The 13,280-nt window shown below is 37.8% G+C and overlaps 1 protein-coding gene across 1 annotated transcript; it reads left to right on the plus strand.

Annotated features, from left to right (window-relative positions):
- Nucleotides 1-1,301: 1,301 nt before the first annotated feature.
- LOC126714794 (cytochrome P450 94A2-like) lies at nucleotides 1,302-3,063 on the plus strand. The gene has a single exon (XM_050415108.1). The coding sequence runs from the start codon at nucleotides 1,407-1,409 to the stop codon at nucleotides 2,922-2,924; it is 1,518 nt and encodes a 505-aa protein (XP_050271065.1). The 5' UTR covers nucleotides 1,302-1,406; the 3' UTR covers nucleotides 2,925-3,063.
- The last annotated feature ends 10,217 nt before the right edge of the window (nucleotides 3,064-13,280 follow it).

Consider the following 13,280-nt stretch of genomic DNA (forward strand, 5'->3'; position numbering starts at 1 on the left):
GGTTGAAATAGATATATAGGTGACCTAACAAAACATATAAATATTATTTGATTAATATTAATATAAATTTTAAAAAATTGATTAATTTAATGGTAAAAATGCATTGGGCAGGCCATGATAAAGGATGACTTCATCATGTTCACACATGATAGGGACGACTTCTCATGACCTTAGCAATGAGTTTTCAATAAACTTCAAGAAAAAAGGACTATCTCCCAGTCCCACCCCACTTTCGTAGAAACTTCACTCGAGGCCCAAAGACTGTTTTCAAAGGGTATTAGCATCATTGTTGCGCGTTTTCTGTGCATATTATAATTTAGATGTATTTGATTTTTTTATAATAAGAATTAGATAAAGTTTAATTAGGATTACCTCCATGTTAAATTAAGGAGTAGATACATAATTGATTAGGAATCAATAATTGATTAGGGGTGACCCATTACTCCCTTATGTCATGAATGACGGAAGAGTTGGTATTTTCTAACCCACTAATTGCTGTTACTACATAGTTTTAACTCAAATCATGTTTTTAAATTTCAAAACATGATGGTTGTGAGTGCGATAATTATTACTCTTTCAAATTTGCTAATTATTGTTACACCCAATCTACAAAATTGTGTTTTGAAAACATAATTTCAATTAAAATTATGGTATTGTGTTTTCACAATTATAAGTTGGATTTTACTAACATGTGCTCTTAGAGTATATAATAGTAAACTATTTTTGGAAATTTTTTATGAAAAAATGAAACAGTTACAAACTTTTTTGATAATTTTTTTAATTCTCCATAATATATTTCCAAAACCAGACCCAAGTTTAAGCAAAATAACATTTTTAAAATATATGATTTCAAGTGTGTGTTTGGGAAGCGCATTTTGCGCTTTCCAGACGCGTTTGCGTTTCTGCATTCTTTTTTTTTTTTTTTTTTTTTTTCTTTAGTCGAAAATTTTGACTTTTTAACTAATTTTCAATCACACGTGAGTCCCGTGCACTATTTACGGACCCACAAATTGCACTTTTTAACAACTTTTTCATTAAAAATAGGTCACACGGTATTATTTACACATTTAAAAATTATTTTGCTACAGTATTTTTCAATTTTCAATTGTATCCAAACGGACCCCAAACATCGCACCCTTCGAACCTAGGACCAAGTTTCAACTTAATACTTAGTTACATTTAGCATTAGCTCAAAAAGCTAATTTTTTAACTTTTCAATTTATTTTTTGCTACTCTTCATAATTATCTTGTATAGGATGATGTTTTGTAGCACAGTTACGCTTACACAGTCCCCCCCTATAAAGACAGTCACAAACTGTCCCAAATATCACCATAGACACAAGTCAAAAAGACAAAGAAAACATCTGAGAAAGTGAAAGACCAACCCACATTCACAAGCCAGAGCCATGCTGCCCATTTTCCTTCTCATTCTAATTGCTTTCCTTTCCCTAATCTTCTTCTTCTTCTTCCTCACCACCTCCAAATCCAACTCCAAAGCTCCCAAATCCTACCCTCTAGTGGGTTCATTCTTCGCCATCCTCGCCAACCAAGATCGCCAGCTCCAATGGTTCTCAGAGATCCTCCTAGACTCACCTTCCGCCACCTTCGTTCTCCGCCGCTCCTTCTCCAACCGCCAAGTCTTCTCCGGCGACCCCGCCGTGGTCCAACACATCCTTAAGTCCAACTTCCAAAACTATGGCAAAGGCGAGATTTTTCGTTCAAGACTCACAGACTTTCTCGGCCATGGAATCTTCAACGTCGACGCTGATGAGTCCTGGAAGTTCCAAAGACAAGTCGCTAGTCACGAATTCAACACCAAATCTCTCCGCAAGTTCATTGAAACCGTTGTGGACACTGAGCTCTCTGACCGCTTAATCCCCATTCTCTCCTCAGCTGCCCAAAATGGAACTGTCCTAGATTTCCAAAACATTCTTCAAAGGTTTGCTTTTGATAATATATGTAAGATCGCTTTTGGGTTCGACCCGGTTTACTTGTCGCCCTCTCTTCCACAAGCCACGTTCGCCTTGGCCTTTGAAGACAGTGTTCGAATCAGCTACGGGAGGCTCACTGCTTCAATTCCACTCATTTGGAAAATCAAGAAGTTTTTCAATATTGGGTCAGAAAAGCGTCTCAAAATGGCTGTCTCAGAAGTAAAAGAGTACGCCATGAACATAGTGAAACAAAAGAAGCAAAAGCTAGAGCAGCTGGGAGAGAAAGAGAGCCTCGATGATGACCTTTTGTCAAGGTTCTTGAGCTCTGGCCATGTGGACGAGAAGTTCGTGACCGACATTGTGATCAGCTTTTTAATTGCTGGGCGTGACACTACATCAGCGGCTTTAACATGGTATTTCTGGCTTCTATCTCAGCACCCGGAAGTCCAATCCAAGGTTGTGAAGGAAATCAAGGAACATTCCGAAGTGCCTGCTTATGAAGAAGTGAAAGACCTGGTGTACGTTCACGCCTCTCTATGTGAATGCATGCGGCTGTACCCACCAGTCCCGTTGGACACGAAGGAGGCTCTGAACGACGACGTGCTGCCCGGAGGGACAGTGGTGAAGAAGGGGATGAGAGTTTCTTACTTCCCATACGCGATGGGGAGGTTGGAGTCGCTGTGGGGATCAGACTGGGCCGAGTTCAAGCCCGAGAGGTGGCTGCAGAAGGAGGAGAATTCCAAGTCATGGAGGTTTGTGCAGAAGGACTCGTACCATTACCCGGTGTTCCAAGCAGGTCCTAGAATTTGTTTGGGGAAGGAGATGGCTTTCTTGCAGATGAAGAGCGTGGTTGCTGGGGTTTTAAGGAGGTTTAAGGTGGTGCCAGCGTTTGAACGAGAAGTTGTGGAACCAGAGTATATTTCCTACTTGACTGCCAAGATGAAAGGTGGGTTTCCTGTGAAGATTGTGGAGAGGGGTCAAGATGAGAATTGAGTGAACTCTTCCTATCTACTGCTTAACTTTCTGTGATTGAAGTTAATAAATTTGGATGATGATGTCAAATTAATGTGTAATTTTATTTCCTTAAGTTATGATTAGTTATTTGATTAATGTTAAGTAATCTTCGATGTTATATATAGCTGTAGATCAAATTAATAGTCGCTTCCCTTTCCTTGGTTTTTGTGTTCTTTTCCATTCTTTAAATACTCCACCCAAAACACTATACTGCTCAAAATTCAACAAGCTTGTTTAGTTAATGATCCATCTAACTCAAGTATGATTCAATTCCATTTTTCTAAACAATTTTATAATGTATATATATATATATATATATTTTTTTTTTTATATTCGTCCCAAAAATCAAACAAAGATATCTTAGATATTAAATCCCCAATACACAAAAGTTTTCACTGTAACAATTAATCATGCCCTATAGTCTTTTGTGCATCACTTGCTGATACATCTAGTGCAGCACAAACTTGCACTTCATCATGTCCTATTAGCTAAAAGTAATTTTCTAAATTGGGTTTTCTACATTCATATAATTAATGATATAAGTGAAAGATAATTATGAAAGTTTTTTTTTTTTCTTGTTACATTACTAGAAACTAGATGATGGTATTCAATTCTTCATACGTGGTCTAGTAAATCATCTAAAAAAGGTTTTTTTTGAGAAGGATCTAAAAAAGGTGTTGTACCTGAAATGCACAAGGATGAATACCATCATCTAGTTTCTAGTAATGTAACAAGAAAAAAAAAAACTTTCATAATTGTGAAGCGCTTCAAATTAGGATGTCAGTACTCCTCAACAAATGCGGTAACGTTTCCGAGAATCATAGAAGTTCAAAGAGAAAGACGCTTTATCAAGGAAAAAGGAAAATTGTTACAATATTTCAAGCAAGGACATATTAACAAATAGAGATTATACGCTCCTGAGAACTATATATCAGTAACTACATTTAGATTATATGCTTCTGAGCCCATATCAGTAACTACATTTGGGAAGAGCAAGACCAAATTTGGTCCAAGTACTATATTTCAGTAATAGTATAATACCTTATGTGTAAAAATATATAAGCATAACCAGATATCTAGTTACAATTTAAATTTTCTAGATTAGAAATTAAAATGAAATTCACAATCAATGTCATTACTTCCAGAACACAGAAGTTCTGATCCTAAACAAACTACTGTGGCTATTCAAGACCTAAAGATGTGTTAACTAAAAGAATCATATGATGCCCTTTGCAAAAGTGCATGCCAACCACAAAAACCTGAAAGCTATGCACTGCAAATGTTAGTACTGGCTAGGAGTAGTTTGAGAATATGTAAATGCCCTTTCCACAGTTGAACACCAAACACAACTTCACAGCAATCGTCTTGCTACCTTGTAATTTCTTCTTGTCTCCCCCGATTTGTCAATGAGGATCTGTTTGTCGCGGCACACTGAGGAACAAAATGCTTGCAAATTACTGCATTGCATCATCAAGTAAAGTCTAAGAATAGAGTGTAATAAAATTAATTTTACTTAAAAGGAATCAGAAACATACATTTGACAATTAAAAAAATAGTACCACAATTATTTCCACAACTTGTTCATATAATGACTTATGAGTAATGAAATTATGAACCCACATGGAGCTACCATTGTATGCGAATTGTAGCCAAAATTGTGGAACTACAAATTTGAGAGGACAAAAATAAAGATAAATGGAAAAAATATCCAACCAATCAAATTGCACCACGTCATATAATCAAACAATTATGAATAACAAACTAATTTGGCTTTAATTTTCTGTTATTTTATCAACAAATATAAACGGAGAAAAAATAAAAATAATTTGATTCTAGATATGTATTTTAATGATTTTGATCACTGTTATTTCTTTTAAAAACTTAAAATAGACATATGTAAGCACACGATTTGCGTTGAACCACAGTTGAGTTGGGTTCGCACGTAAATGGGCCCATACAATATCATTTGTAGAGAGTGGGATCGAAAGGCTAAGTTGTGTTTACCCGGCTGTGGTTTTGTTAAGATATTTATGCATGGTTCCAGTGTATTTGCCTCTGAAGCCCTTTCTTCTTTTTTCTCTGGGACTGGAGGAGCCTCCTCTTTAGGTTACATATTTTTTCTTTTATACTCGCACGCGTTCAATTTCCTTCGTCCACGTGTAGGGTCGACCCTTTTAAGACTGATACTTGTCCCATCAGTCTCAGACCTAAGTCGTCGAGAGTTGTTGATAAAGTTCATGGATAAGGTTCTGTTAGGCGCAGAGATATGCATGGGAAAGGTGGCCAAGGAAGCCTCTCTTAGATATTTTAGATTTCCCCTTCGGGCACTCCCCTTCGGGCACTCCCCTTTACCTTTCTGCCCTTTTTCTTGGGTCAGCCGAGGACTGCACTGTCCTCGGCCGCTTCTCCGGGCCAGTTGGGCCACCTTATTCTTGAATTCTGACCATGACCCTTTTAGGCTTGGGCCTTTGGACCCTTCATCAGCAAATGGGCCTGGTCCGTCTATTACTGGACCCCACAACATAAAATTAAAATATGCTAAGAAATATATAAAATATACCATATATATATATATATATATATATATAAATTAACTGTGAGTTGTGACTTAATTTTTCAAGAATTGTTGTGTCCAATCTCTATGTAAATTACAAGACCCTTTTAGCTAAATTTTAATATAAAAATAAGAAAAACATATGGAATATAAAAGGAAGAAAGAATTTGCAATAAAATTGGCATAAAAATTGTATCAAGTAATATAATCAAGCAATTGCAACAAAAATAAAATTTTAAATTTAATCTTCCATTATAATTTGCTATAACATTGGCTAAAAATATCAAACAATGACAAAAAAGAGAGAGACTAATTCGACTATAATTTTCCATTTTTATCTCAACAAATAAATAAAACCTTTTTTCTTATAAGTAAGAAGAGAATATTATTAATAAAAGAATAGCAATAAAAATACAAAGAGTTCATGGTAGTGAACAAAGGAAAAAAAGGAACAAAAAGACAGAAGCAGCCCTTAATCTATTCTAATGGACGAAAGAAAATCCGCATGGGTAGAACAATCCGAGAAACCCCAACAACGAGACCAATCAAAGAGGGTCCGTTTGCATAACTCTAATAACTGAACCACAGTTTTCAACTCATCCTCAAAGGACTGCCGATTCCGTTCAGTCCAAATAGTCCACATTAAACAACCTGGAACCAAATTCCAAATATCAGAACTATGTGCTTCCTAAGCCAATGATACCAACAAAATAATAAGTCCACAACTAAACCTAGCATGACCCAATCGATCCCAAACAACCGAAGCATATACGTTCACAAAGAATGAGCTATCGGACAAAAAAGTAACAGGTGATCCACAAATTCTGCATTACAACAACACATACAACAACAATTCGCCAAAGGGCGACCACGAAGCATAAGGTTATTCAAGATTAGAATTTGACCATAAGCTGCTGTTCACAAGAAAAAAGCCACTCTTTTAGGAACCTTAACTTTCCAAATGCCCTTCCAAGGGAAAGTGGAAGGAGCTGCATTTCGAATCTTATGATAAAAAGACTGAATATCAAACTTTCCACTTCCATTAAGATCCCAACAAAGCCTGTCACACCCTTCACCCCTAGGAATTTGGGTTTGGATGAAATGAAGTAAGGAGTAGGGCCACTAACTTCCAATCATTGAATTCCCTATGAAATCTTAAACTCCACACTCTGTCATTATCACCTGCTAGAGGGCTTAACACTTCAGAAATACAAGTCTCCTTATTGGCTAAACACAAAAATAACTGAAGATAAAGAACTTTAAGAGGAACATCCCCAATCCACTTATCATGCCAAAAAAGAATACGAGAACCATCCCCCACCACACAAGAGAAATGCTTAGCGAAGGTTTCCCACCCTTCACTAATACTCTGCCATAACCCATAACCATGAGCCTTTCTACAAGCTCTAGTACACTAACCCCCTTTTCCCTCCCCATATTTTGTGGCTATGTTCCTACGCCACAAATGAGTGGTTTCATGGCCGTACCTCCAAAGCCATTTCCCTAGTATGGCCTAATTAAAAGATGCCAAATTTCGAATTCCCAAACCACCCAACTCACATGGTAAGCAAACATTTTCCCAAGCTACCAAAGGATATTTGAAACACTTAACTGATGAACCCCATAAGAAGTTCCTTTGAATGCGTTCCAATCTAGTCGCCACAATTTTAGGGGTAGTAAAAAGGGAAAGGTAATAAGTCGGAATGCTTGAAATGGTACTTTTGAGCAGAGTGAGTCTACCATCCTTTGACAAATAAAGCCGCTTCCAATCTGAAAGCTTCTTTTCCATCCTTTCAAGGATCGGATTCCAAATAGAGGCTGTTTTAGACAAATTTCCCAGTGGCATACCTAAGTAAATCATAGGTAAGCTGCCTACCCTACATTGAAGAATATTAGCCAAAGTCTGAATGTCACTCACCTCCCCAATAGGGACAATTTCACTTATCCCCACATTCACCTTCAACCCAGTAAAAGTTTGAAAACAAGTCAAAACCAACCTAATAGAAAGAATCTGTTCTTTAGAGGCATCACAGAAAAGAATGGTATCATTAGCAAATAATAGGTGAGAAATACGGATACCAGTAGGATTAATAAGACCCACATGAAAACCCTGAATGAAACCACCTTCCTCAGTTTTCTTCAGGATACGACTTAAAACCTTCATGATCAAAAGAAAGAGAAGGGGAGACAAATGATCACCTTGTCTTAGACCTCTAAAGCTACCAAAGAAACCAACAGGAGATCCATTAACTAGAACTGAAAAGCAAACGGTACTGACACAAGTCTTTAGCCATCTCCTCCATCTACCCCTAAAGCCCATCCTCTCCAACAGATAAAACAAAGTGTCCCAATTCACATGATCATATGCTTTCTCAATGTCTAACTTACACACCACCCTCAGATTACAACACTTCAATCTACTGTCTAAACATTCATTAGAAATAAGCACTGAATATCAAATTTGTCTGCCACCAACAAAAGAATTCTGTGACTTCGAAATAAGTTTATCTAGCACTCGCCTCAATCTGTTTGCCAAAACCTTAGACAATAGCTTATACACACTGCCCACTAAGCTGATAGGCCTAAAATCTTTGATATTCAATGTATTATTTTTCTTGGGAATCAAAGATAGAAAAGAAGCATTCAGAGACCGTTCAAACTCTGAGCTCCTATTGAAATGATCAAAAAAGGCCATTACATCTTTTTCCACTACACTCCAACATTTTTGAAAAAATGCCATAGTAAACGGTGTCGTTTTCTATCTTCTTGTATAAGAATTCTAGATATACTCTGTATTTCCTCTGTACTTGATGGTTCTGGATATGGTTGAGTCAACAACCTTCGCTTAATTCACGTAGATATTATTAGGGCAGTTATGATTAGTTAGAGTAGAATTCTTTAGAAGTTTCTTGATCTTATCTATGTATAAATAGGACTTTGTGTAATCTTCTCTCCTTGGAAGAAATCTCATGGAGACAAAAATCAAGGATGTTATGGATTAAGGAAGGAGATAATAATACTAAATTTTTCCATAAGGTGGCTAATTCTCGTAGAAGGTTTAATCATCTGAGTATTTTGAAGGTGGATGGGGTGATTTATGAGGAGGAATCCGAGTTGGCTACTCAGGTAGTAAAATTTTATAAAAATTTGTATCAGGAGACAGAGGAGTGGAGGCCTTTTGTGGAAGGTTTGGAGTTTGATCAGATAGATGGGTCGGAGAGGGGTTGGCTTGAAAGGAGATTTGAGAAGGAGGAGATTCTTCTAGCTGTTAATGAGTTGGTTGGAGATAAAGCTCCAGGTCCAGATGGTTTTTCTATGGCTTTTTTCCATCATTGTTGGAGAGTGGTGGAAAGTGATGTTTTAGCAGTTTTTGAGGAGTTCTATCATCATAGTAAGTTTGAGAAATCTTTGAACGCTACCTTTATAGCCCTTATTCCTAAGAAGAATGATGCTTCCAATATTCGAGATTTCAGGCTTATTAGCTTGGTAGGGAGCTTGTACAAGATCTTGTCTAAGGTTTTGGCAAATCGTTTGAAACTGGTCTTAGATCAATTGATTTCTGAGTCTCAGAATAGTTTTGTGGGAGGTTGACAGATTCTTGACTCAGTTCTTATTGTCAATGAGTGTGTTGATAGTCGAGTGAAGAGTAAGATCCCGGGGGTTATTGTAAGCTAGACATTGAGAAAGCTTACGATCATGTGAATTGCGAGGCCCTTCTAGATCTTTTGAAGAGAATAGGCTTTGGGGAGAAGTGGTGTAGATGGATTCACACTTGTATTTCTACTGTCCAGTTTTCTATTTTGATGAATGGGGCTCCAGCTGATTTTTTTAGGAGCACGAGGGGTCTAAGACAAGGGGACCCGCTATCTCCAATGTTGTTTTTGGTCATGATGGAGGTCTTAAGTAGGATGTTGAAAAGAGTTGAAGGTGCTGGCTTGATCAGGGGTTTTAAGGCTGATGGAAGACGGGGTAAAAGGGAATGTGTCTCGCATCTTCTATTTGCAAATAATACTATTCTGTTTTGTGATGCGGAAATGGAGCAGATCCTTCATGTGCAGATGCTTCTCCTTTGTTTTCAGGCTGTGACAGGTTTGAAGGTTAATGTCTTGAAGAGTGAGATGGTTCCAATAGGGGAGGTTAATAATGTTCATACCTTGGCAAAGATTCTGGGCTGTCAGATTGGGTCTTTGCCTATGACCTATCTTGGTATGCTGTTGGGGGCTTCCCATAAGTCCCATTCTATTTGGAATCCTATCTTGGAGAAAATTAATCGGAAGTTGGCCAGGTGGAAGAAGTTGTATTTGTCAAAAGGTGGAAGACTGACGCTTCTTAAGAGTACACTTTCTAGCCTTCCTACTTACTATTTATCTCTTTTTACTATCCCTTCGCATGTGGCTAATAAGATTGAGAAGATTCAGAGAGACTTCCTGTGGGGGGATTTGAAGGTTCATTTAGTGGGGTGGGATAAGGTGTGTGCTCCTAAGGCTAATGGTGGTTTGGGGATAAGGAAGTTAACTACTTTTAATAGAGCCTTACTAGGAAAATGGTTATGGCGGTTTAGGGTTGAGGAGACTCGTCTTTGGAGGAGGGTTGTAACTTTGAAGTTTGGGGAAGAGTGGGGGGGATAGTCTTCCAAGCTAGGTAGGGGTGTTCATGGATGTGGTTTATGGAGAAGTATCCGAAAAGGTTGGGAGGTTTTTAGCAAATATATCCAGTTTGAGGTAGGGGTGGGGAATAGAGTGAAGTTTTGGACAGATCAGTGGTGTGGGGACTTACTACTCCATCTATCCTTCCCGGTAGTATATGGGATTACCACTAATAGAGAGGCATCTGTGGCCTCATCTCTCGAACGGTTGGGGACCGAGGCTCGGAGAAGCTGGAAGGTTCTTTTACTTAGGGATCCAAATGATTGGGAGATGGAAGATGTGGATGCATTCCTTCATACCTTGGGTTCTAATTTACCTCAATCTGAGCAAGGAGACTGTATGATATGGAAATTGTCGAAGAAAGGGGATTTTAACATCCGCTCATTCTACGATAGGCTTCGAAGTCCCTTGCCTATTATCTTTCCTTGGAAAGGTATTTGGAAGGTTAAGGCTCCTACGCACGTCTCTTTCTTTGTTTGGACTGCAACTTGGGAGAAGATTCTTATAGGGGACATTTTGCGATGTAGAGGCTTTGATTTTGTTGACTGGTGCATTATGTGTCGTTGTAATGGGGAGACGGTGAATCATTTGGTTCTCCATTGTGAAAAAGCTTATCAGTTGTGGAGCTTGGTTTTTAGATCTTTTGGGATTTCTTGGGTCTTACCAAGATCAGTTGCAAATACGCTTTTCGGTTGGTGGAATTGGTTTGGAAAGCACTCTTCTAGCATTTGGAATTTAGCTCCGTTGTGCCTAATGTGGTGTATTTGGAGGGAGCAAAATTGGCGAACTTTTGAGGACAGGGACAAATCTGATGACCAATTGCTTGCTTATTTTTGTGGTTCTCTCTTTGATTAGCCTAGGGCTTGGGGACTCACCTCTAGTGATTCTCTCCATTTGTTCCTTAGTTCTCTCCTTTGTAATTAGCTCTTTGTTGTTTTACGTTTGTTTTCTTGTTTCTTTTTCTTTCTTTTTGTTTGTTTCTTTCTCTGTACTCTTTGTTCTGCCTTATGTTTTCATGAGTTAGTTTCTTGAATATACATCTTTCTTAATTATAAAAAATAAATAAATAAACTGTTATTTTCGGCCATTGTTGAACCTTTTTTGCAAGCTTATAATCTTTCATGGTATTAGAGCCCTTGATCCATGGCTTCAACAACACCTCAAGATACTACTCAGTCCTCACATACTACTCATTCAACAACACCTCAAGATACTGCTCAGTCCTCACATACTACTCATTAACAATCCCTCATTCATTACCAGCTCAATCTCCATTATTGTTATTGTCTAACATGTCAAACCTCATGTCAATCAAGTTAAGACTACACCAATTACATTCCATGGAAGCACCAGTTGATTACAATACTGGAAGCCTACTCTTTGATCGAGCATATTAATGGTACTGCTTCAAAGCCTTCTCCTTTTGTTCTTGATTCTACTGGAAATTCAACTTCAATTGTGAATCCTGAGTTTTAGGCTTGGAAGATCAAGGATAAGGCCTTGCTTTCTTTGATAAACTCCACTCTAACACCACAAGTCTTCTCACTTGTTGTTGGAATCACAAGCTCAAGAGAGGTTTGGAACACTCAAGAGCAAAGGCTCACCTCTACTTCAAGAGTTAATATCTTGAATCTGAAGCTTGAGCTTCAAAGTCTCAAGAAAGACAATGATTCTGTAAACAATTTCTTGCAAAAAATCAAAGTTACTAGAGACAAACTCCTTGTTGAGGGAGTCATAGTTGATAATGAAGAATTATTGTGTATTGTGCTAAGAGGACTCCCTAAAGAATATGCACATTTCTGTTCTGCAATTCGAACTAGGAGTGATCCTATCTCCTATAAGCAACTTGCTATCATGCTCTAAAGTGAGGAACAAGCAATGAGTGAACACTCAGATCTAGTCTCTCACTCTTTTGCTATGTTTGCCTCTAATGGTAAACCTAATAACACCTTTCAGAATCAGTCTCAAAGTCATGGTTCTGGTAGAGGAAGGGGTAGAAACAACTCTAACAAAGGAAGAGGAGAAGGTAGATACAACAATAATGGAGGTCAGCCTTTTACTTCTCAGGCATCTCAAAATTACTCTCCTTAGAGTTATCAGAATCACAATCCCTCTCAGAATTTCAAAGCCAATCGTCCATCATGCCAGATTTGTGGGAAATTAGGACATCAAGCTTTAGATTACTATCATAGGATGGATTTTGCTTACCAAGGCAAGAATCCACCTACTAAGCTTGCTGCCATGGCCAGTGCTTCCAATGCAGCTATTACCAACAATTAGGACCCCTGGCTAGCTGATTCAGGCACTTCTGATCATCTTACAGCCAATCTTAACAACCTTTCACTCAATCGCAGTACAAAGGACCTAAACAAGTCACTGTGGGAAGTAGTCAGACTCTACCAATCAATCACATAAGTAATGCTACTCTACATGCCAAATATCACAACTTTATGCTCAAAAATGTCCTTCATGTTCCTAGAATTGCTATGAATTTACTTTCTATTCATAAATTCTTTCTTCATAACAAATGTTTTTGTCATTTTGATGCCAATAAACTTAAAATCCAGGATATTCTTAAAAGAAGACTCCTTTACAGGGGCTTGAGTGAAAATGGAGTCTATCCTATTTACTCAAAGTATTTCCTCAAGTCACCTCCTTTACATCCTGTATCATCATCACAGCCACAGTCATCTCAATCTGCACAATTTCATCAAACACCTTCTGCCTTTCATGTAAATAGAGTTAATAAGCGGTTGTGGCAACATAGGTTAGGACACCCTAGTAACAAAGTGCTTTAGTGCAGCACTATCTTCTATTGATGTATCTTGTACTTTTAACCATAGTGATTCTATCACTCATTGTAAACATTGCTTAAATGGAAAGATGCATCAGCTTCCTTTTACTAAATCTGATTTTCAAGCCTCTAACCCTCTTGAATTGATTCATTCTGATGTATGGGGTCCAGCACCTGTCACCTCAGTTAATGATTTTCAATATTATGTCATTTTTGTTGATGAATACTCCAAATTCAATGGCTTTATTTGTTAAAGTTCAAATCAGATGTTTTTGATGTTTTTAAGCACTTTAAAGCCATTGTTGAAAATCAGCTTGATACAAAGATCAAGATTTTAAGAA

The sequence above is a fragment of the Quercus robur genome, chromosome 2 (genome assembly GCF_932294415.1).
Source record: "Quercus robur chromosome 2, dhQueRobu3.1, whole genome shotgun sequence".
Classification (NCBI taxonomy): Eukaryota; Viridiplantae; Streptophyta; class Magnoliopsida; order Fagales; family Fagaceae; genus Quercus; species Quercus robur.

Coding starts and splice junctions, on each gene's coding strand:
- LOC126714794 (XM_050415108.1), top strand. CDS start 1,407: ATGCTGCCCATTTTCCTTCTCATTCTAATTGCTTTCCTTTCCCTAATC.